This window comes from Carcharhinus amblyrhynchos, chromosome 18 (assembly GCF_965287045.1).
Source record: "Carcharhinus amblyrhynchos chromosome 18, sCarAmb.v2.hapA, whole genome shotgun sequence".
In the NCBI taxonomy this organism is placed as follows: domain Eukaryota; kingdom Metazoa; phylum Chordata; class Chondrichthyes; order Carcharhiniformes; family Carcharhinidae; genus Carcharhinus; species Carcharhinus amblyrhynchos.
In genome coordinates this window covers 2,357,554-2,379,109 of record NC_137341.1, presented here as the reverse complement: position 1 = coordinate 2,379,109, position 21,556 = coordinate 2,357,554, and the positions used below count along the sequence as shown (strand labels likewise).

General features: G+C 44.9%; 1 protein-coding gene across 1 annotated transcript in view; it reads right to left on the bottom strand.

Moving 5' to 3' along the window:
* Positions 1 to 7,163: 7,163 nt before the first annotated feature.
* Positions 7,164 to 21,556, bottom strand: part of LOC145355164 (uncharacterized) — a 55,229-nt gene continuing 40,836 nt past the window's right edge. The window contains 1 exon segment of the mRNA XM_080207079.1: positions 7,164 to 9,039. Coding sequence (XP_080063205.1) covers positions 8,152 to 9,039 — 888 coding nt within the window. The 3' untranslated portion in view covers positions 7,164 to 8,151.

Below are 21,556 nucleotides of genomic sequence, written 5' to 3'. Positions count from 1 at the left end.
CATATTGTGCTGAATCTATTTCATATTGCTCAGAAAAGTTTGTTCCTTTTGAAGGTTCTCCCTCTCCCCTGTCTTCTCCATCCTCACCTCCAACTTCATTGTCAGTAACGTTCAGACAATCTCATCAGCTGTCTCTGCTGTTTCCCTGCTTTCCACAAACCCACCAGAAAAAACTGTCTCTAATGCTCTCCTGTCTTTGGCCAGAACGCACATCTATTTCCAGTTACTCTACTCTCTTCCCTTAGGTGAATTTCTTTTGGTTTCCCCAGAGTAGATGATAAATTGAAGCCTGTTCTGCACACAACACAGACTCCAGAGTGAGACCAGATAAGTTCTGGAAAGGCTGGAGATAGAACAGGACTTCAGGATTGATCATTCAAATTTCTGTGGATTTTTTTTTCTCTTATTCCCCCAAAGTTGTAACTCCACAATTTTCACACCATCCCTCCTCCCTGGGTAAAATCCAAATCCAGCATGCCATTCTTTTCATCCATTCCCAATTTTCTCTCTCTACACTGGCTGGATTGAGTTCACCAGTTCCTGTGACTCTCACTCTGGTCCTGAGGCTGACTTCAGCTAGTGTCTGCGGGAACGCAGGAGGGGGATCAGCTTCTGACTTCGTGCAAGGCAGTGCTGTCCCCACAGTTTCTGAATCCGATCTTAACAAAAGAAAGACTCAGTAGTGAAGCTGTCAGAGGAATGGAGCACTGGGATATTGCAGGAAAATGCTAGGAATCTGGAAGCCATTACCAGAAGAGTTTGAGATCTGTGTCTAACTTAAAAATGTAGACTTAAACTCACGCTGTAAACAGATTATCAACCAGCTGCAGTCAGAAAGGGATTCACTCCTTAAGCTAGGTATGTTCTTTACGGCTGGTAGAGACACAGTAGGATGAAGGGCGTCTTATTGTGCTGGGAGGCTGTTTGACTCTATCATCCCATTTGCTCAAATGCAATACACACACACACTGGGGCAAAGGGTTCCTCACATGTTAAACAACTTCAAAGCATTTGATCCACAATCAAAGCATTGGTATAGGAAAAACACAGTTTAGATCTCCCAAAAATGAAGAATATCTCTGGTTTACCGCATCTGCTGAAATTCCACTGAGTGCAGATCTAAGTGTATGGGGAACATATTTAGTGATGTGGAGATGCTGGCTTTGGACTGGGGTAAACACAGTAAGGAATCTCACAATACCAGGTTTAAAGTCCAACAGGTTTATATGGCAGCAAAAGCCACTAGCTTCAGAATGCTGCTCCTTCTGCCCTGGCTGGAGACAAATACACACTGCTTTAACCTGTGTTTAACCCTCTCTCCACTCACATTTTCTGTAACTTTAAGACTTGATTACCTGTAAAGACTCGCATTCCAACCATTATTTTATAAATTGAGTTTGTGTGTTTATATGCCCTGCTTGCGAATGGAACTCCCACTTATCTGACAAAGGAGCAGCGCTCTGAAAGCTAGTGGCTTTTGCTACCAAATAAACCTGTTGAACTTTGACCAGGTGTTGTGAGACTTCTGACTGGACATGTTTAATCCAACTGTCGTGGTTTGTTCTGCTACACATTATGTCCAGGAGAGAATAATATAGGAGACAGGAGCAAGTTAACATAGAAGATAGGAACAGGAGGAGGCCATTCGGCTCTTCGAGCCTGCTCCATCATTCATCACGATTATGGCTGATTGTCCAACTCAATAGCCTAATACTCCTTATTCCCCATAACCTTTGATCGCGTTCGCCCCAAGTGCTATATTTAGCCGCCTCTTTGGTTGCTGTATTAATTTGTTAAATAATTTTTTACATAGTTTCTATGGCATCCATTGTATTATTATTTACAGGACATAGATTTCAGAACTATAATATTACCTTCCATTATGGAGCCGTCACCCAGCATTCAGCGCGGGTGGGAATGTGCCCTATCCTCACAACAGCACCGTCTGAACATGCGCATTACTGAGCGAGGAACATGCGCATTGTGGTCTTGGCCATGAGCATGCGCAGCATTGCTCTGTGACTGAAGCCGCTCAGAGCGGGTGAGTGAAAGTCGAGTGGAGAAAACTAACACAGTTAGTGGGTGGGCGAGGAGGAATGGAGCTAACAGAATGGGCACGGAGACTTCATAAAGACACAGTGCAGACCGCACACCCCAAAGAACAAGGGACATATTTCCCTTCGGATTTCTCCTTCGCTCGAGCCGGGTAATGGCCGCCATCTTTATAGGGGGGAGGAGCAGCTGGGCGCCTGCGCGTTCATCCTGTTCCAGGCAGCAGGAGAGTAAGTGTTAAATGTCTGTCCTGGACTCACACTGATGGGTTTTGGAAACTCCTTTCACAGGGGAATAAAAGGGGAGCATTTACTCACACAAAACTCAAACCAACGGAAGTGTTTGTTTCTTAATTTCTATTTTGGACTGACAGTAATGGATTTTTTTTAGAACAGCAGAATTTGAAGGTGGGGAAAAAAGTCAAACATCAGGTCTAATATTTTTGGATATTATGATCCCAAGTTTGATCTCCTGTTGACCTTGTCTCCATAAGTTATAAGGTCATATCTATTTACCTCGATTTGTGCTGTCCATTCGCCCACCTTATTCTGACTGCTTCACACATTAAGTTACAAAGCCTTGAGGCTTGCCTTTTTGCCATTTTTAATCACCCTATTTATACTTTTGCTTCAACTCTGAAACTTTTAACTAAAGCAATATCAGAAACTGTGCCCTCAAAATTGCAGCCAGCCTGAGAATAATAGGTATGGATGCAAGTCTAAAGCCGGCTCATCCAGTTTCTCAACTTTCTTTCTGCATAAGCAACAAGTATTTGGCCAGTAGGTCTTCAGCGTTATGCAATCTCTTCTTGCATCTTCAATACACGCTGCGTATGGGGCCTCTCAAGAGTTTTGCTACATGTAGAAAGCTCTTCTTTCTAATGGGTTGACGCGAATAAGTTAAGTGCTAAGCCCGCAGAGCCTGGGCATTTTTGTCTCAATGTTCATGTTGCAACTGTACACAACTCTGGTGCGGCCGCACTTGGAGTACTGTGTGCAGTTCTGGTCCCCACATTACAGGAAGGATGTGGAGGCTTTGGAGAGGGTGCAGAGGAGGTTTACCAGGATGTTGCCTGGTATGGAGGGGAGGTCCTATGAGGAGAGACTGAGGGATTTGGGGTTGTTTTCGCTGGAAAGAAGGCGGCTAAGAGGGGATCTTATTGAAACATATAAGATGATTAGGGGTTTAGATAGGGTGGACAGTGATAGCCTTTTTCCTCGGATGGAGAAAGCTAGCACAAGGGGGCATGGCTTTAAATTAAGGGGGGGTAGTTATAGGACGGATGTCAGGGGTAGGTTCTTTACCCAGAGGGTGGTGAGGGATTGGAATGCCCTGCCTGCTGCGGTTGTAAATGCGCCTAGTTTGGGGGCATTTAAGAGATCCGTGGATAGGTTTATGGACGAAAAGGGATTGGTTTAGGTTAGTGGGTCATTGTTTTTTAACTGGTCGGCGCAACGTCATGGGCCGAAGGGCCTGTTCTGCGCTGTAATGTTCTATGTTCTATCTGTGTGACTGGAAATAGAGAAATTTGGAGGGATTATTGAAGGAGGAATGAAAATTTTAAATTGAAATTGGCCTTTAGCTGGGTCTTTAACTATATGGGTCAGTAAGTCATGATGTGGAGATGCCAGTGTTGGGCTGGGGTAAACACAGTAAGAAGTCTCACAACACCAGGTTAAAGTCCAACCAATTTATTTGATAGTAAACTCACAAGCTTTTGGGGTTTGCCCCTTCGTCAGGTGACGGTGACTCTCCATTCACCTGAGAATGGGGCAAACCCCAAAAGCTTGTGAGTTTGTATCAAATGAATTGGTTGGACTTTAACCTGGTGTTGTGAGACTTCTTACTAGGTCAGTAAGGACAGGGTGATAGGTGATTGAAATGGAACTCAAGTGTTCAGCTAGAGATTTAAATAAACTCACGTTTATCGTGGGTTGAATGTGGGAGATTAGCTGTACGAGCCTGGAGGAAATGATGGAATGAATGAAAGTTTCAGAAACATGAAACAGGGCCAGATTGAGTGATGTGAATAAGATAGAAACCCCTCTTAGAGATGATACACAGTGGCATAGTTGTGGCACTGCTGCATCACAGTGCCAGCGACCCGGGTTCAATTCCTCATTTGGGTCACTGTCTGTGCAGACTCTGTACGTTCTCCCTGTGTCTGCATAGGTTTCACACTGGTGAGAGGCCTTTTAAATGCACAAACTGTGGGAAGTGCTTTAAAAATTTCAGTGAACAGATGTCTCATCAAAGTGTTCACATTGACCCGAGCCTGTGCAGGTGCGCTGAGTGTGGGACTGGCTTCAGGCGATCTGCCCACCTCACCACTTACCAGCGAGTTCACATTGGGAAGGGACTGTTCACCTGCACCAAGTGTGGGAAGGGATTCACCCATTTATCCCACCTCACTTCACATCAACACATTCACAAAGCTAAGAGACCCTTTGTGTTCTGACTGCAGGAAACATTTATAAAACAGCTACGTTCTACTGAGACACTAGCAAATTCATTCTGGGGAGAGACCTGCTGTGGGAAGTGATTAACTCATATCATGATTTCACCAACAATTACAGTGGTTGGATTTTGATGTTGTTGCTGCTGCTGCAAATCACACCAAGGACTGGGTAGCAGGCAGGTAAGTGGAACTGATCCACTTCAGATCAGCCATGATCTTACTGAATGGCGGGGCAGGCTCAAGGAGCTAGATGGCCTATTCCTGCTCCTATTTCTTATGTCCTTATGACTGAACAATGTTCACTCTGACAGGTTTTCTTACTGCTGTCAAATATCACAACTGGATTGAGTGTTTTCTCCACACCGTCACTCAAAGGGGGATTGAATATAAAAGTAGGGAGGTCTTGCTGCAGCTGTATAGGGCATTGGTGAGGCCGCAGCTGGAGTACTGTGTGCAGTTTTGGGCGCCGCACCTGCGCAAGGATATTTTGGCCCTGGAGGGAGTGCAGAGGAGGTTTACTAGGCTGATACCGGAGTTGAGGGGATTGAGCTATGAGGAGAGGCTGAATAAACTAGGCTTGTACTCGCTAGAGTTTAGAAGAATGAGGGGAGATCTCATTGAGACGTATAAGATGATGAATGGGATGGATAGGATAGAGGTGGAGAGACTCTTCCCGCTCAAAAAAGACAGTAGGACTAGGGGGCACAGCCTCAAGATAAAGGGGAGGCGGTTTAGAACGGAGTTGAGGAGGAACTTCTTCACTCAAAGGGTGGTGAATCTCTGGAATTCTCTGCCCGTTGAAGTGGTGGAGGCTGCCTCGCTAAATATTTTTAAGAAGCGGGTTGATGGGTTCTTGATAAGAGAGGGGATTAAGGGTTATGGGGAGAGGGCGGGAAAGTGGAACTGAGCCACAACAGATCAGCCATGATCTTGTTGAATGGCGGGGCAGGCTCGAAGGGCTAGATGGCCTACTCCTGCTCCTATTTCTTATGTTCTTATGTTCAATCATGTGAGGATCAATCGCCATGTCTACAGGTCTCACTTTAAATATAAATACATCCAGAAACTGTATTGAACTGAAGTTGAACACAGATCACAGTCCAATCCTGCAGCTCTATATTGACAGGAGAAAGTCTGTTCTGTATCTCAAGGTGGGTTTTCTCCAGGTGCTCTGGTTTCCTCCCACAGTCCAAAGATGTGCAGATTAGGTTGATTGGCCACGCTAAAAATTGCCCCTTAGTGTCCTGAGATGTGTGGGATTGGTGGGTAAATATGTAGGGATATGGGGGTAAGGCCTGGGTGGAATTGTGGTCGGTGCAGACTCGATGGGCTGAATGGCCTCTTTCTGTACTGTAGGGTTTCTATGCATGAGCTCTGAATGTTTAATCACAAATAGACTTGAGCTATTCAAAAGATGTGCTGCTCAAAGCTGTTAACTTGTCGGATATTGAAGGAAGTCCTCTGAAAGTAAACTCACCAATTTCTAACCTCAGACTCTGGTCGGTGCTATAATTAATAATCAGTATCTATTAATGCTGATTTACAGTGAAAGACTGAATAGTCCGTGGAATCTATGTTCCTTGCTTAGTGAATTATTTCTCCCTATCAGTGCTGAACTGCTTAATAACTCCGGTTACATTTATACATGTCGAGAAAGTAAAATCTGGACACACAGATTCTAAGTTATGATTTGTGACCAATAAATTGCAGTCTGGTGTCTTGGTGATGTGTGGAGAAAGATTTAATTTATTCACTTAGCAGTTTGTGATGGTCCAGACTGAGGTTTGTTAATAGAAGGTTTGTGTTTATCTAGCACCTTTCACAATTTCAGCATGTACCAAAATATTTTATGGACAATTAAGTTCTTTGGAAGTGAGTCTCTGTTGCAGTGTTGGAAATGGAGTAGCCAAATTGTACACAGCAAGATCCCACAAATAAAGTGTGATTCTGAGTCTATAATCTGTTCAATGTTTGTTAAGTGATAGATATTAAACAGTAAAACCAGGAAGAACGCCCCTGCTCGTCAGAATAATCTTTTGGGAACTTTTACACCCAACTGAGAGGGCAGATGATGCCACAGTTTAGGGCCTGATTTCAAAGCTGAGACCTTGGATAGGGTGGGGCTCTAACATTGGCTATCCGCCTGGATTTGATGTGGATGTTTTTGAATGTGGATTTGAACCCACATCCTCCTGACCCAGAGATGAGAATGTAACCACCAGGCCACAACTAACACCTCATCATTACTCCAGATTATTGCAGTTCATACATCTTCAGTTACTCCATGGACAAATATATACATACAATCAGTTCCTACAGTACAGGAGGCCATTCGGCCCCAGGGAGTCTGCACCGAAAACATCCCAACCATGGCCCTATCCTTGAAACTCCACACATTTACTGCTAATCCCTCTAACGTAAACATGCCAGGACATTAAGGAGCAACATAGCATTGCCGAATCAACCTAACCTACATATCTTTGGACTGTGGGAGGGAACAGGTTGCTCCTGTTCCCTCCCCCAAAGGAAACCCACTCAGATACAGGGAGACAGTGACCCATGCCGGAAATCGAACCCAGATCTATGAAGCTGTGAGGCAGAAGTGCTAAATACCTGGATTCGGAATATCCAAAAAGGGCGTCAAATTCATCAGTGATTTTCAAACATTTTATTAAGAAGCAACAGATTAAGAATAGTACATTAACTAAATAGGCAAATAGAACATATATAACCAGTGAAGGTGATGCTGACCTCCGGGGCTGGTGGCCGCAGTCTCTTCGGAATGGTTAGTCGGTGTGAGGCAGAGTGTGGGCATTGGGCTGAAGCTAGAAAGGATCACTTCAAAATCTCTTTGCTCTCGAGAGCCTGTTTTAACCTTTGCACAAACAGTTGGGTTACGTGTGGGTCATGAGATCCAATCATATCAGAGTTATGTCTTATTTCAGGGCCTGTGCTAGAGACATATCGTTGACAGAGATAACAAGCCTGGCCCGTGTTTGTCAGCCAGCAAACTGCTAAAGAAGCTTTCTTCATAACAGAAAGAGAGCGAGAGAGTGAACTATCTCTATAATAGCCCATAAATCCCGGAAGATTTTATAAGGGTACTAGTCAGTGATTTCTGACTGTCCGTTACTTGGATTGAACTTGTTTCCGTCCCCAGCCGAGGGGATTTCTGTACCAGGCAGGAGGGATAACATTTGGAAATGTTCAATTCTCCACCAATTCCAATTCCCCTTCTTTTGGTGGCTAATGGAGGTGTCACTGTGTATAATGTGCATGTCAGTAAGAATTGTCAATAAGGTTTAATCAGCACTTTCTAGTTGGAGATGTTAATCAGTGGAACATCTCAGATACTGAGTTGTAGAGTTCTTACCAAACATCAATTTAGGATTGAAGTTAAAGTTCAGAGTCTTGTTGTAAACTCATTTCTGATGAGAGTTCCTGAATTATGAGGAAAGATCACAGACTGCGGCTCTTAAAGGGACACTGCAGCCCTGAGAACACAATCAGCTACAATCCAGAATATTAAACTCCAGCCCAGTTACAGAGATTTATTAACATCAGCAGAAACAATCTCCAACTGTCAGCATGAACATGGTTCAGTCCTGCACGTGATTAACAGCAGAATCCAATCCCTACAGTCACTCGTGGACTCGCTGGTGTGTCTGCAGGTGGGATGACTGAGTGAATCCCTTCCCACACTCTGAGCAGGTGAATGGCCTCTCCCCAGTATGAACTCGCTGGTGTGTCAGCAGGTTGGATGATTGGGTGAATCCCTTCCCACACTGGGAGCAGATGAATGCTTTCTCTCCAGTGTGAATCCGCTGGTGTGTCAGCAGATTGGATGATTGAGTGAATCCCTTCCCACACCGGGAGCAGGTGAATGGCCTCTCTCCAGTGTGAATTTGCTGATGTGTCAGCAGGTGAAAAGACCGGGAGAATCCCTTCCCACATACAGAGCAGATGAATGGTCTTTCCCCAGTGTGAATTCGCTGGTGTGTCAGCAGGTTGGATGACTGAGTGAATCCCTTCCCACACTGGGAGCAAGTAAACGGCCTCTCTCCACTGTGAATTCGTTGGTGAGCAGTGAGGTTGGGTGAAGACCTGAATCCCTTTCCACACAAAGTACAGCTAAATGGCCTCTCCCCAGTGTGAATTCGCTGGTGTTTCAGTAGGTCAGAGGATCCAGTGAATCCTTTCCCACATTCAGGACAGGAGAAAGGTCTCTCGCCAGTGTGAATCCGCTGATGTATCAACAGGTAGGATGACTGAGTGAATCCTTTCCCACACTGGGAGCAGATGAAGGGCCTCTCTCCAGTATGAGTTCGCCGATGAGTTTCCAGGTCTGATGGAAAATTGAATCCCTTCCCGCAGTCCCCACATTTCCACGGCTTCTCCATCGAGCCGCTGTCTTTGTGTCTCTCCAGATTTGATGATCAGTTGAGTACTTGACAACACACGCACATGTACAGTTTCTCCCCACTGTAAATAGAGTGATTTTATTTCAGGTTATGTAACTGGTTAAAGCTCTTTCCATATTCAGATAACTAGAACACTCTTACTCAGGGGTGTGTGTGTGTGTGTGTGTGTGTGTGTGTGTGTGTGTAGGTGCTTTTCCAGTCACACTTAGGTTTGAAATATTCTCCTGTACAAAACAAACACTTCTTCAGATTCAGAAACTCATGACATTCACATCCTGATGAATTGAGTGACTCCATCAGATCTCAATGTGATGTTTGGTTTGAGATTCCCATCTAGAAATCTTCCCCTTCTGCTCTGTAAAGTAAGTTTAGAAACGTCATCATTGTCAGTACAAGATATAAATTCAGGACAAATAATTGTCATTGCTATGGAATGTTTTTTTTCTTGCTTTCTCCCCAAAAGTTGTAAATCCCCATCCCACGTACACTCCCTCCTCCCTGTGCTTAAATCCAAACAAAGTTTTGGACAATTCCTGCTGTATCTTAACAAACTTGTACAACTACAGATAACAATATGTTGGATCATTCACTTCAGTCATTACTCATGACAAAAAATTTCACTCAAAGGGTGGTGAATCTCTGGAATTCCCTGCCTGTTGAAGTTGTGGAGGCTACCTCGCTAAATATATTTAAATCACGGGTAGATAGGTTTTTGATAGACAGGGGAATTAAGGGTTACGGGGAGAAAGCACTTCAGATCAGCCATGATCTTATTGATAGGTGGGGCAGGCTCGAAGGGCTAGATGGCCTACTCCTGCTCCTATTTCTTATGTTCTTAAAATTAATCTGAAACCCCCGACCGATCATACAGAGTAGCAGAACCTTGTGTCCAAAACTTACTATGTGGGGATTTAATGAGTGATGGTGAAGGTGGTTTCTCCAAACCTCTCAAGGTTTCCTTCCTTTTTTCTTTCCCTCTCTAAGTTAAACCTGGGATCAGTCTCATGGCCCCTTCTGGTTCCTGGTTCTCTTAGTGAGCAGGCTGAAGACATAGTTTTCCATTCCCTGCCCCATTCTCTATTCACTAGAGACCAGCTCTATCCCTCTCCCTGAGAACACTCCGACATGAAGCCAGTCTACACACAATCTCAGCCTCACAACTGATCTTTCGATGAGTTTCTGACCTCATATCTGTTCTATCACTAAGATCCCCTGTTTCCACTCTTTCATATCGCCAGACCTCACCCGTCTCTCAGTGCATCTATTGCTGAAATCCTGATTCCTGCCACTGCTATCTCCAGACTCGACTACTCCAACACATCCTGGCGATACTCCCAAATTCTATAAACCTGGCATCATCCAAAAGTCTGCTGTCTATAGCTTCACTCACAGCGACAGCAGTTCCCCTGTCGCCCTTCAAGCTTCCTAACATGCCTTGACTGTTTTCACGTTTCCCCCAACAAACATGGCCGCTGGACATGCGCTATCCGCACTATGCCCGTCAGGAAGAAGTTAACAGCGCATGTGCGCAACGGCACATTGCCCGCGGGGAACATGGCGACCGTGAACTCGGACCAGATGGGAAATAAAAACTGGGTTCCGCTCCGTGCAAACGGGAACCGGGAAATTCCTTTTCGGGGTTTGCGGTTTACACAACATGTTTACGAAGCCTCTCCGGCCAGCCGCCCGATCCATCGCTCCCTCCGAGTTGCCCTCCCACACATTTACCATTTGGACATAACGTCACTGTGTCCCGCTCGCCATTACTCAAACTGCGCATGCTCTACTCCCAGACCCACCCCCTAATTCACTCCGATGGCTTGGAGGAACAGACGCTCGTGTTTGGTACTCCAGTCCCGCCTCCTCTCTCCCTATTGGTCTGGAGCTGCCGTCAATCAGGCGACAGTTTCAAGTGGTGGCGGGGCCACAGACTCGGGCTGACCTGCTGATTGTTGTCTCACAACACCAGGTTAAAGTCCAACAGGTTTACATAAGAACATAAGAAATAGGAGCAGGAGTAGGCCATCTAGCCCTTCGAGCCTGCCCCGCCATTCAATAAGATCATGGCTGATCTGTCGTGGCTCCACATTCCCGCCCTCTCCCCATAACCCTGAATCCCCTCTCTTATCAAAAACCCATCAACCCGCATCTTAAATATATTTAGCGAGGCAGCCTCCACCACTTCAACGGGCAGAGAATTCCAGAGATTCACCACCCTTTGAGTGAAGAAGTTCCTCCTCAACTCCGTTCTAAACCGCACCCTCCTTTACCTTGAGGCTGTGCCCCCTAGTCCTACTATCCTTTCTGAGCGGGAAGAGTCTCTCCACCTCTATCCTATCCATCCCATTCATCATCTTATACGTCTCAATGAGATCTTCCCTCATTCTTCTAAACTCTAATGAGTACAAGCCTAGTATTCAGCCTCTCCTCATAGCTCAACCCCCTCAACTCCGGTATCAGCCTAGTAAACCTCCTCTGCACTCCCTCCAAGGCCAAAATATCCTTGCGTAAGTACGGCGCCCAAAACTGCACACAGTACTCCAGCTGCGGCCTCACCAATGCCCTATACAGCCGCAGCAAGACCTCCCTACTTTTATATTCAATCCCCCTCGCTATGAAGGCCAGCATCCCATTTGCCTTCCTGACCACCTGCTGCACCTGCAAGCTGGGTTTTTGCGACTCATGCACAAGGACCCCGAGGTCCCTCTGCACCGTCGCCTGCTGCAGTTTTTCGCCACGTAAGTAATAATCCTTATTTGGTCGCACAAGCCACTAGCTTTCGGAGCGCTGTTCTTTTATCCAGTAACTGGGAATTCTGTTCACAAACAGAACATATACAGACACAAACTCAATTTAGAAAATAATGGTTGGAATGCGAGTCTTTACAACTCTTAAAAGTATGAACAATGTGAGTGGAGAGAGGGTTAAGTACAGCTTAAAGAGATGTGTATTGTCTCCATCCAGCAGAATCTGGAAGAGATTGCAGAGCCTCTGGCGATGATCTTTGCGTCGTCGATGGAGACGGGAGAGGTTCCGGAGGATTGCGCATGTGGTTCCTATATTCAAGAAAGGGAATAGGGATAGCCCAGGAAATTACCGACCGGTGAGTCTAACCTCAGTGATTGGTAAGTTGATGGAGAAGATTCTGAGGGACAGGGTTTATGAATATTTAGAGAAATTTAGTATGCTCAAAAGTAGTCAGCACGGCTTTGTCAAAGGCAGATCGTGCCTTACGAGCCTGGTTGAGTTCTTTGAAAATGTGACTAAACACACTGACGAAGGAAGAGCGGTGGATGTGGTTTATATGGACTTCAGCAAGGTGTTCGATAAAGGTCCCCCATGCAAGACTTCTTGAGAAAGTGAGAGGGCATGGGATCCAAGGGGCCGTTGCCTTGTGGATCCAGAACTGGCTTGCCTGCAGAAGGCAGAGAGTAGATGGGTCTTTTTCTGCATGGAGGTCGGTCACCAGTGGAGTGCCCAAGGGATCTGTTCTGGGATCCTTGCTGTTTATAATTTTCATAAATGAAATTTATGAGGAAGTGGAGGGATGGGTTGGCGAATTTGCTGACGACATAAAGGTTGGTGGTGTTGTGGATAGTTTGGAGGGAAGTCAGAAGTTGCAACGTGACATAGATAGGATACAGGGCTGGGCGGAGAAGTGGCAAATGGACTTCAACCCGGATAAACGTGTAGTGGTCCATCTTGGCAGGTCAAATGGGATGAAGGACTACTATATCAAGGGTAAGGCTCTTAGCAGTGTAGAGGATCAGAAGGACCTTGGGGTCCGGGTCCATAGGCCTCTTAAATCGGCTTCGCAGGTAGAGGATGTGGTTTAAAAGGCGTATGGTGTACTGGCCTTCATCAATAGAGGGATTGAGTTTAGGAGATAATGCTGCAGCTTTATAAGACTCTGGTCAGACCCCACTTGGAGGACTGTGCTCAGTTCTGGTCGCCTCATTACAGGAGGGATATGGAAGCTATTGAAAGGGTGCAGAGGAGATTTACAAGGACGTTGCCTGGATTGGGTGGCATGCCTTATGAAGATAGGTTGAGGGAGCTAGGTCTCTTCTCCCTGGAGAGACGAAGGATGAGAGGCGACCTGATAGAGGTTTATAAAATGTTGAGAGGTGTAGATCGGGTGGATTCTCAGAGGCTATTTCCCAGGGCTAAAATGATCGCTACAAGAGGACACAGGTTTAAGGTGCTGGGGAGTAGGTACAGAGGAGATGTCAGGGATAAGTTTTACACTCAGAGGGTGGTGGGTGAGTGGAATCGGCTGCCGTCGGTGGTGGAGGCAAATTCAATAGGGTCTTTTAAGAGACTTCTGGATAAGTACGTGGAACTTAATAGGATTGAGGGTTATAGATAAGCCTAGTAGGTAGGGATATCATTGATGCAACTTGTGGGCTGAAGGGCCTGTTTGTGCTGTAGTTTTTCTATGTTCGATGTTCTTACTGTGTTCATTCTCATCCAATGTCGGCATCTCCACGTCATTGTTGATTATTGGCAGCATTTTGGTTTGGGAATTAGAGTTAGGGATGGTTGGTCAGTTCCCCTCTGGGACTGGAAGATCACCCTCATTTCCCAAGAGCACTCATTGTCACCGTACCTTTACACGAGCAAGTCCCCGCTTCAATCCCCACTGCAAACTCAAGTTTACCCAAACTTGAAGAATTTAGTGATTTAATCTGATAGGAAGAAATTTGGTGGAGAAACTGCAGTAAGTTTAAAAAAACACACACTAAATTGTAAAAGTTTAAAAGGTGCACAGGGAGGAGATCGGAGATTCTAGCTGGTGTCTTGTTTATTAATCAGCAGGTTCGAGATTCCAATGTCTGCAATTTTAAGACTTTCTTAAGAAACATAAGCAGATCAGATCTCTGTCCTCTGATCCATCAGAGTAAACGTGCAAGTCCTGTGTAGCCGTTTACACGAGGTCAGCCTGCTGGATGGAACCTCAGGCTCCTGAGTTTGATCTCCGCTGTTTCAAGTCCTGACAGCTCCCTTTTATCAGTCTCCCCTCACTCACTTTTATACCCTGTAGTAATCCAACTCTGGCCCTGGACCCTCTGCTGAGTTTTGGCAGGAAATGATTAGTGTATTTCGATTTCCAAAAGGTAATTGACAAGGTGGTTCTGAAGTGCAATCCCGACCAGTGGAAACAATCTCAGCATCCACTCTATCAAAATCAGTGTGGTGAAGGTTTCTCGGAGATCGCCTCTCATTCTGCTAAACACCACGGAATTTACCCTGCCTTTCTTTATAGGGCAACCCCATCCTCCCAAGGAGGAAACTGGTGAGCTTTTGCTGTACAATATCCAAATAAGTATGTTGTCTCTTAAATGTGGAGACCCAAACTGCGCACTGTATTCCAAATGTGGCCTCACCAAAACCCTGAAAAACTTCAGCAAGATTTCAAAAGTGACAAAGCTTAGAAAGGTGCACCAGACTGGAAGGAGAGTGTGACTGTGGATAATTGGCAGTGGACACATTCCTGTAATCAACAACTGGGAGAATCGGGAAGAGATCCTGGACTCTGATGCCTGTAAACTACATCTCTTCTCAATTCCTTGCGTCTTGCCCTCCCTGTTCCTGCTTTCCAGGTAAAGCTCATGTTCACCAATTGTCTGTGTCTGCATCAAGCAGCTAACTGACCCTGGGAGCTGGGGGAGAGGCAGTGACAGAAACAGAAAGCGATGTGAAATGACAGTGTTCAGAGTTTGATCTGTTGTCTTGTAAGGTTCACAGGAGCCACAGTGATGAGGTGGGTCAGTTTCGAACATAAGAAATAGGAGCAGGAGTAGGCCATCTAGCCCTTCAAGCCTGCCCCGCCATTCAATAAGATCACGGCTGATCTGAAGTGGATCAGTTCCACTTCCCCGCTTTCTCCCCATAATCCTTAATTCCCTTGTCTATCAGAAACCTATCTACCCGTGACTTAAATATATTCAGTGAGGTAGCCTCCACCGCTTCAACAGGCAGAGAATTCCAGAGATTCACCACCCTTTGAGTGAAGAAGTTCCTCCTCAACTCCGTTCTAAACTGCCCCCCCTCCTTATTTTGAGGCTGTGCCCTCCAGTCCTGCTATCCTTTCTAAGCGGGAAGAATCTCTCTACCTCAAATTTTGGAATTTGAAAGTTAGACATGAGTAGCTTTTGGGATTAATTCACATCACTGCCCATTTCACATTCCCGCTAATAGTAATCTGTGCCGTCACTGGCTGAAGAAATTACTTCTCATGGAATAAATTCATAGATTCCTTACAGTATGGAAGGAGGCCATTCAGCCCGTTGAGTCTGTGCTGACCACCCAGACCCTATTCCTGTAACCCTGCTTATCCCTCGGGTCAATTTAGCACGGCCAATCAACCTAACCTGCACGTCTTTGGACTTGTGTTGCAATTAAACGTGACACTTTGAAGGAGAAACTTGTCTGTGTTAAAAAAAATTGACCTGCCATGGAAACAAAAGGTCTCATGGATAAATGAGATTCTTAAAAACTCTGCACCAAACTTCCCTGGTGATCCAGTGGTCAGGATTCTGCGCTTTCACCACCACAGCCCAGATTTGATTCCCAGGCAGGAAACTGGAGCTTTTCACAATGAAACAGCAGAATGGCTTCCTCTTTTGCATTAGAAATGTCACATGCGTGGCAGGATAGAAAAATAGTGATAGGCTGCAAAGCACTGATGATAGAAACATGATGCAAAATAACATCTGAATGGTCTTGGGTCAGATTTTATTGTTTCCACTAACACAAATATTTCCAGATCTGGCTCCAAATCTCAGGCTAACTGACAGGAAAACCTCTGGCTAAACTAAACAGTAAACCCTCCGACTTCCAGTGAAGTGAAGACAGTTTTTCCTCACAGTGCAGTGACTGGTACGTTAATAAAGCAGGAGAGAGAAAGACTCAGTTTGACACTTTCGGAGGGACGGAGAGCTGGAATTCACCCGGGAAAACAGCAAAGTTTAAAATAACGGTGCCCAACGTGGGGCTCGAACCCATAAATCTGCAATTATCAACTCAGCTAGCTGGGCACATAAAGGATTCTATGCTCCGTGTCATAAAGTACTTGAAGACAAATGTAGGTTTCCATCTGGTGTCTCAGCTTGTTCTGATTGCAAGGTTTGCAATTAATCCACCTATAAAGGCCCCAGTGTTAAAATGCATTCCTGCCAATAATCATAATATCATTCACATCTTCCACTTCTCAGCCTCTCAGCATACGCACTGTCAAACTGTTTCCCAATTTCAGACTTTTCAATCAACTTTCATTATCCTAAACTCCAGAGGGAATGGGGCCATCCACTCCCAGGACAGCAGCTTGATCACAGGAATCAATCCAGTGAACTTTGGTTACACACAGATGACGAGAGACTGGAGGGCACAAAGATCAAAAGAGGGGAAGGAGACAGAGGCACTGACAGAGAGACTGAGAGAGTGAAAGACTCTGAGGCAGATAAGCAGAGACAAGACAGAGAGTGGAGTAGACACCCACAACCCATGAATGAATTGCGATATATACATAACTAACTGCCTGAAACACAAGATGGGGTCCTATGAGTTAGTGAATAGGGATACAGTATTTATGCATATGCATAGTCCCCTCCCCATTTAAAAATGTGTTGATTTACTTATGCGTGTGATATAGAACATAGAACACTACAGCACAAACAGGCCCTTCGGCCCACAAGTTGCGCCGATCACATCATCACCTACCAACCTACAGACCTATCTATAACCCTCAATCTCATTAAACCCCATATACTCATCCAGGAGTCTTTTAAAAGACCCCAGCGAGTTCGCCTCCACCACCACTGACGGCAGCCGATTCCATTCACTCACCACCCTCTGAGTGAAAAACTTACCCCTAACATCACTTCTGAACCTCCCTCCCCGCACCTTAAATCTGTGTCCTCTCGTATGCTTATAGATTCCTTGCAGTATGTCCTCAGGTTCACAAACCAAACCCCATGTGAACCAATCCTGCTGTGAGCAAAGAAATGAATGAAATCTACAACTTGGCCAATAGGAAACAACAGCAAAAGACTCATCTGGGATTAAACCTGAGACCTCACACAAACTTGCTGAGTATAAGAGCCCTAAGCAAGACTAAACAAGCCTGCACTGCACCTGTCAATTAACCAATAGATAGTCTTTTTGCCGTACAAAGTTGATCACAAGAACATCTTTCCTTATATAAGGAGACCGAAACAGCACTCTATTCCAGCTGTGGATTTACCAAAGCCCTTCCTGCATATGCCCACTCACTCACTCATCAAATCATCTCTGCGTTCTCCTCACAGCTCACCCTCCACCAAGCTTTGTGTCATCTGCAAATTCAGAGATTTTACATTTATTTCCCTCATCCTAATTACTAATATATATTGTGAAGAGCTGGGGTCCTAGCACTGATCCCTGTGGTGCCTGCCATTTGGAAAAAGATTGTTTATTTCTACTCGTTGTTTTCTCTCTGAAGACTAGTTTTCTATCCATCTCAATACGTGACTGTTGTGTTTCCTACATTGTAATGATGACAACATTTCAAGAATGGTTAGAAAGCATTTTGTGATGTCCGGTGGTTGGGAAAGGCTATATAAATGCAAATCAGTGTTTTTTTTTAATTTTTAACTTCAATCTCAGTCCTCTGGTTACTGACCCTTGTCAGTGGAAAGTTTCTCCTGATCAGCTCGATCTAAACACCTCCCCCACATCCATAATTCAGGACAGTTCCATGAAATCTCTGTTTAACCTTCTGAGGAGAAGGCTCTTAGACTCTGTAATCTCATCACAAAAATGAATTTCCTCATCCCTGGAGGTCATGCAAGCTGGAGGATTGAGATGTTTTGAACTTGGGAGCTGCTCACATATCAACAGGATGTGAGAACACCTTCATTCAGGACCTTGTTTTGTGCAAGTACAATTCAGCTGAAACCCTTAGCCATGTAGCAGTGAAATTGATTTAATACTAGAATCATAAAATGGCATTTGTCTCAGATATTGTACCTTTCTCCAAAACTGTGCATTTTGCACAATGTCATTCCAAACTTGTGGAACTGTAAATGTTATGTGGCTGTGAGATAATATAATCCCTCAATGTTTAACAGCAAACGGAAGCAGAACCTTCCTCACACTGAAAGATAAATATATTTGAATGTTTGTGTCTGGTTTCAAAGAAGGGACTTTTCACATAGAACCATAAATTCTTACAGTACAGAAAGAGGCCATTTGGCCCATTGGCCTGCAATGATAACAAGGTCCTATCCCCTGAACCCCTTGCTAATCCCCTTGACGCTCAGGGTCAATTTAGCATGGCCAATCAACCTAACCCATACAACTTTGGACATTCTCAGCAAGCTCAACAATCATTACACATCAGAAAATATTTTTAAAAAATGGTTAATGTTTGCTAAAACTTAATTCAAAGAAATAGATTATTAATCAATGTGTTTAAAATTTGATGTGTATCAGTTACTTTTGATGATGAATATCTGTTGGCTGTGGCATTCTTTCACAGAAGCCACAGTGATCAGGTTGGTGAGTTTTGGAAATCAAAAGTTGCAAATGAGCAGCTTCTTTTAGGTCAAACCAAGTAAACAAACTCAAATTAAATTTGGACAAAGTAAAAGGGGCAGCTCCCCAAAAGGAAAGGGAACAGCCCAAACAAAAACAAGAAGTACAAAGGAAACTTAAGATACATCAAATCAAAATGTGATTGTCGGGGTCTATAACGCAACTCAGCCCCTGCGGTGCCCAGTGGGCACGGAAGGCGTCAACTGTGCCCGCGGACACCACATGCTCCCTCTCCAGGGACACCTGGCCGCGAACGTAGCCGCGGTAGAGGGGTCAAGTGAGCAGCTTTTGGGATTATTTCACATCACTGTCCATCCAGTTAACAGCAATTGGTGTTTTCATTGGCTGAAGATGCCACTTGTGCTCCACCTAAACGTGACATTTTGTAGGAGAAACCTGTCTCTGGAGAAAGAGACCTCTGGAGAAGTGAGGTCATCTAGTGGTTAGGGTTCAGCGCTTTTACCTCCTTGGCCTAGGTTCGATTTTGGATCAGGAAAAGCACATTTTTTTGCTATCCACCAAACTGTTAAATGAAGCTGAATTTCTCCCCGAGGTAAAACAGCTCTGCCACAATCGGTGGAGTGAGAGGTGCTGCAAATGTCACATGGTGCCATAGGTTGAGAAAAATAGAATCAGAAAGGGACAGTGATAGGCTGGAAAGCAATAGAAATGATGTTGCAAGATAACATCTGGGTGGTAGTAGTTCAGATTTTACTGTTTACACTGACACAAATATCTCCAGATCTGGGTCCAAATCTCGGACTAACTGACTCGGTAAAGAGAACAAAAGGGAAGGTGTGTGTTAGAGAGCAAATCAAGATGGATTAACCGGCACAAGGAATGATGAACAAGGCTAAGGTTGACTGGTGATAGTGGACCCTGGGTGGTCTCGTCGTTCTGAATCAGTTTTTTTCACTGCCAGGGCCTGGGGTTGCTAAACAAGCGATAACAAAGCAGAGCACTTTGAATTTGCTCCCTTTGTGGGGGTAATTGGATCTGAACAGAAGGAACAGTGAAACAATGGTTAGCAGTGCTGCTTCACTGCACCAGGAATACCGGTTCAATTCCCAGCCTTGGGTCACTGTCCGTGTGGAATTTGCACATTCTCCCCATGTCTGTGTGGGTTTCCTCTGAGTGCACCAGTTTCCTCCCACGATGCAAAGATGTGTGGGTTAAGTGGATTGGCTATGCTAAACTGCCTCTTAGTATCAGGAGCACGAGCATGGGGTAGTGTATGGGTTATGGGGATAGGACGTGGTTGGATTGTGGTCAGTGCAGACTTGATGGGCTAAATGGCCTCCTTCTGCACTGTAGGATTCTATGAAGTAGAGATAGAGTGAAATAAGTTTGTGTGAATATGTCTCAAGCGTAAGTGATCTGAAATGAAGCAATGAATAAAGTGACGATGATCAACTGATTGGAAATCTTTCACTCAGCTTCCCTGGAAGTCTCATGGTCAAGATTCAGTACAATGGCCCAGGTTTGATTTCCAGCCACCGAGTGAATAACTTTCTATAATTCTTCATTGAATGGAAACACATCCATGAAAGGAGAAGCAAGATCAATCTTCCAGCTGGATCACCTTGTATCAGAGTTGGAAATATCAGAGATGTTTCATCAACAAGTTGTCGGGGGCAGCACTGCTGCCTCATGGTGCCAGAGACCCAGGTTCAATTCCAACCTTGGGTCACTGTCTGAGTGGAGTTTGCACATTCTATGAGGAGAGATTGAATAGACTGGGTCTGTACTTATTGGAGTTCAGAAGGCTGAGGGAGGATCTTATAGAGATGTATAAGATAATGAAGGGGATGGATAGGATAGAGGTAGAGAAATTCTTCCCGCTTAGAAAGGATAGCAGGACTAGAGGGCACAGCCTCAAAATAAGGGGGGGGGGGGTGGTGGGGGAGCAGTTTAGATCAGAGTTGAGGAGGAACTTCTTTACTCAAAGGTTGGTGAATCTCTGGAATTCTCTGCCCGTTGAAGTGGTGGAGGCTGCCTCGCTGAATATATTTAAGTCACGGGTAGATAGATTTCTGATAGACAAGGGAATTAAGGGTTATGGGGAGAAAGCGGGAAAGTGGAACTGATCCACTCCAGATCAGCCATGATCTTATTGAATGGCGGGGCAGGCTCGAAGGGCTAGATGGCCTACTCCTGCTCCTATTTCTTATGTTCTTATGTTACGTTCTTATTCTCCCCGTGTCTGCGTGGGTTTCCTCCGGGTGCTCCAGTTTCCCCCCACAGTTCAAAGCGTGTGGGTTAGGTTGATTGGCTATGCTAAATTGACCCTTGGTGTTAGGGGGATTAGCAGGTTAAATACGTACATATGACCTGGGTGGGATTATTGTTAGTGCAGGTTCGATGGGCAGAATGGCCTCGTTTTTGCATTGTACGGATTTTATAAAACAATAAGCTCTGACAAAGAATCACACGGCAGACACTGATCACTGAAAATGACCGACACATCTCAAATTCTGCCGCTTTCCAGTCACATCTTTGTCCTTCGTGCTCTCCATCTCAGACATTCCGTGACTCAAACATTACCCAACAAAACCATCACCCTGAAGCTCGTTCTATTGATTATAGTAGAGGAACTGTGAGGTTGGATATACGGTCGGCTTCATGGCTTGAAAGGCCAATCATTGTGGCTGCATGGTTAAAATGATAGAGTTCAAATCCATTGGGATTTTCAACTTCTCATTATTCCTGATTATAACTGTGTGCCTACAGAGCGAGTTGAATGAAATCTGTTCAAAGGCTGGTTTTCCATTTCCGTTCATTCACAGAATCATTTGCCGATTTTGCAGTGAGAAACGGAACAGAGACTGAGCCAGGCTTGCTTTCAGTGTGTTTGTCTCCCCTCTGTTACTTTGGTTTGTGTGGGTTTCTCTGTGTGTTTCAAAGTGCTTCAGCTGCCCCTTGGGAATGAACAGCTTTACACCGGATTGAAGGTATTCACACCAGTTCAAGAGTTTAATCATGAAATGATAGAGAAATTCTCAGAAAGAAGAAGAGGAGTTTGTAATGTTTGGAAAGTGAAGCAGCTAAT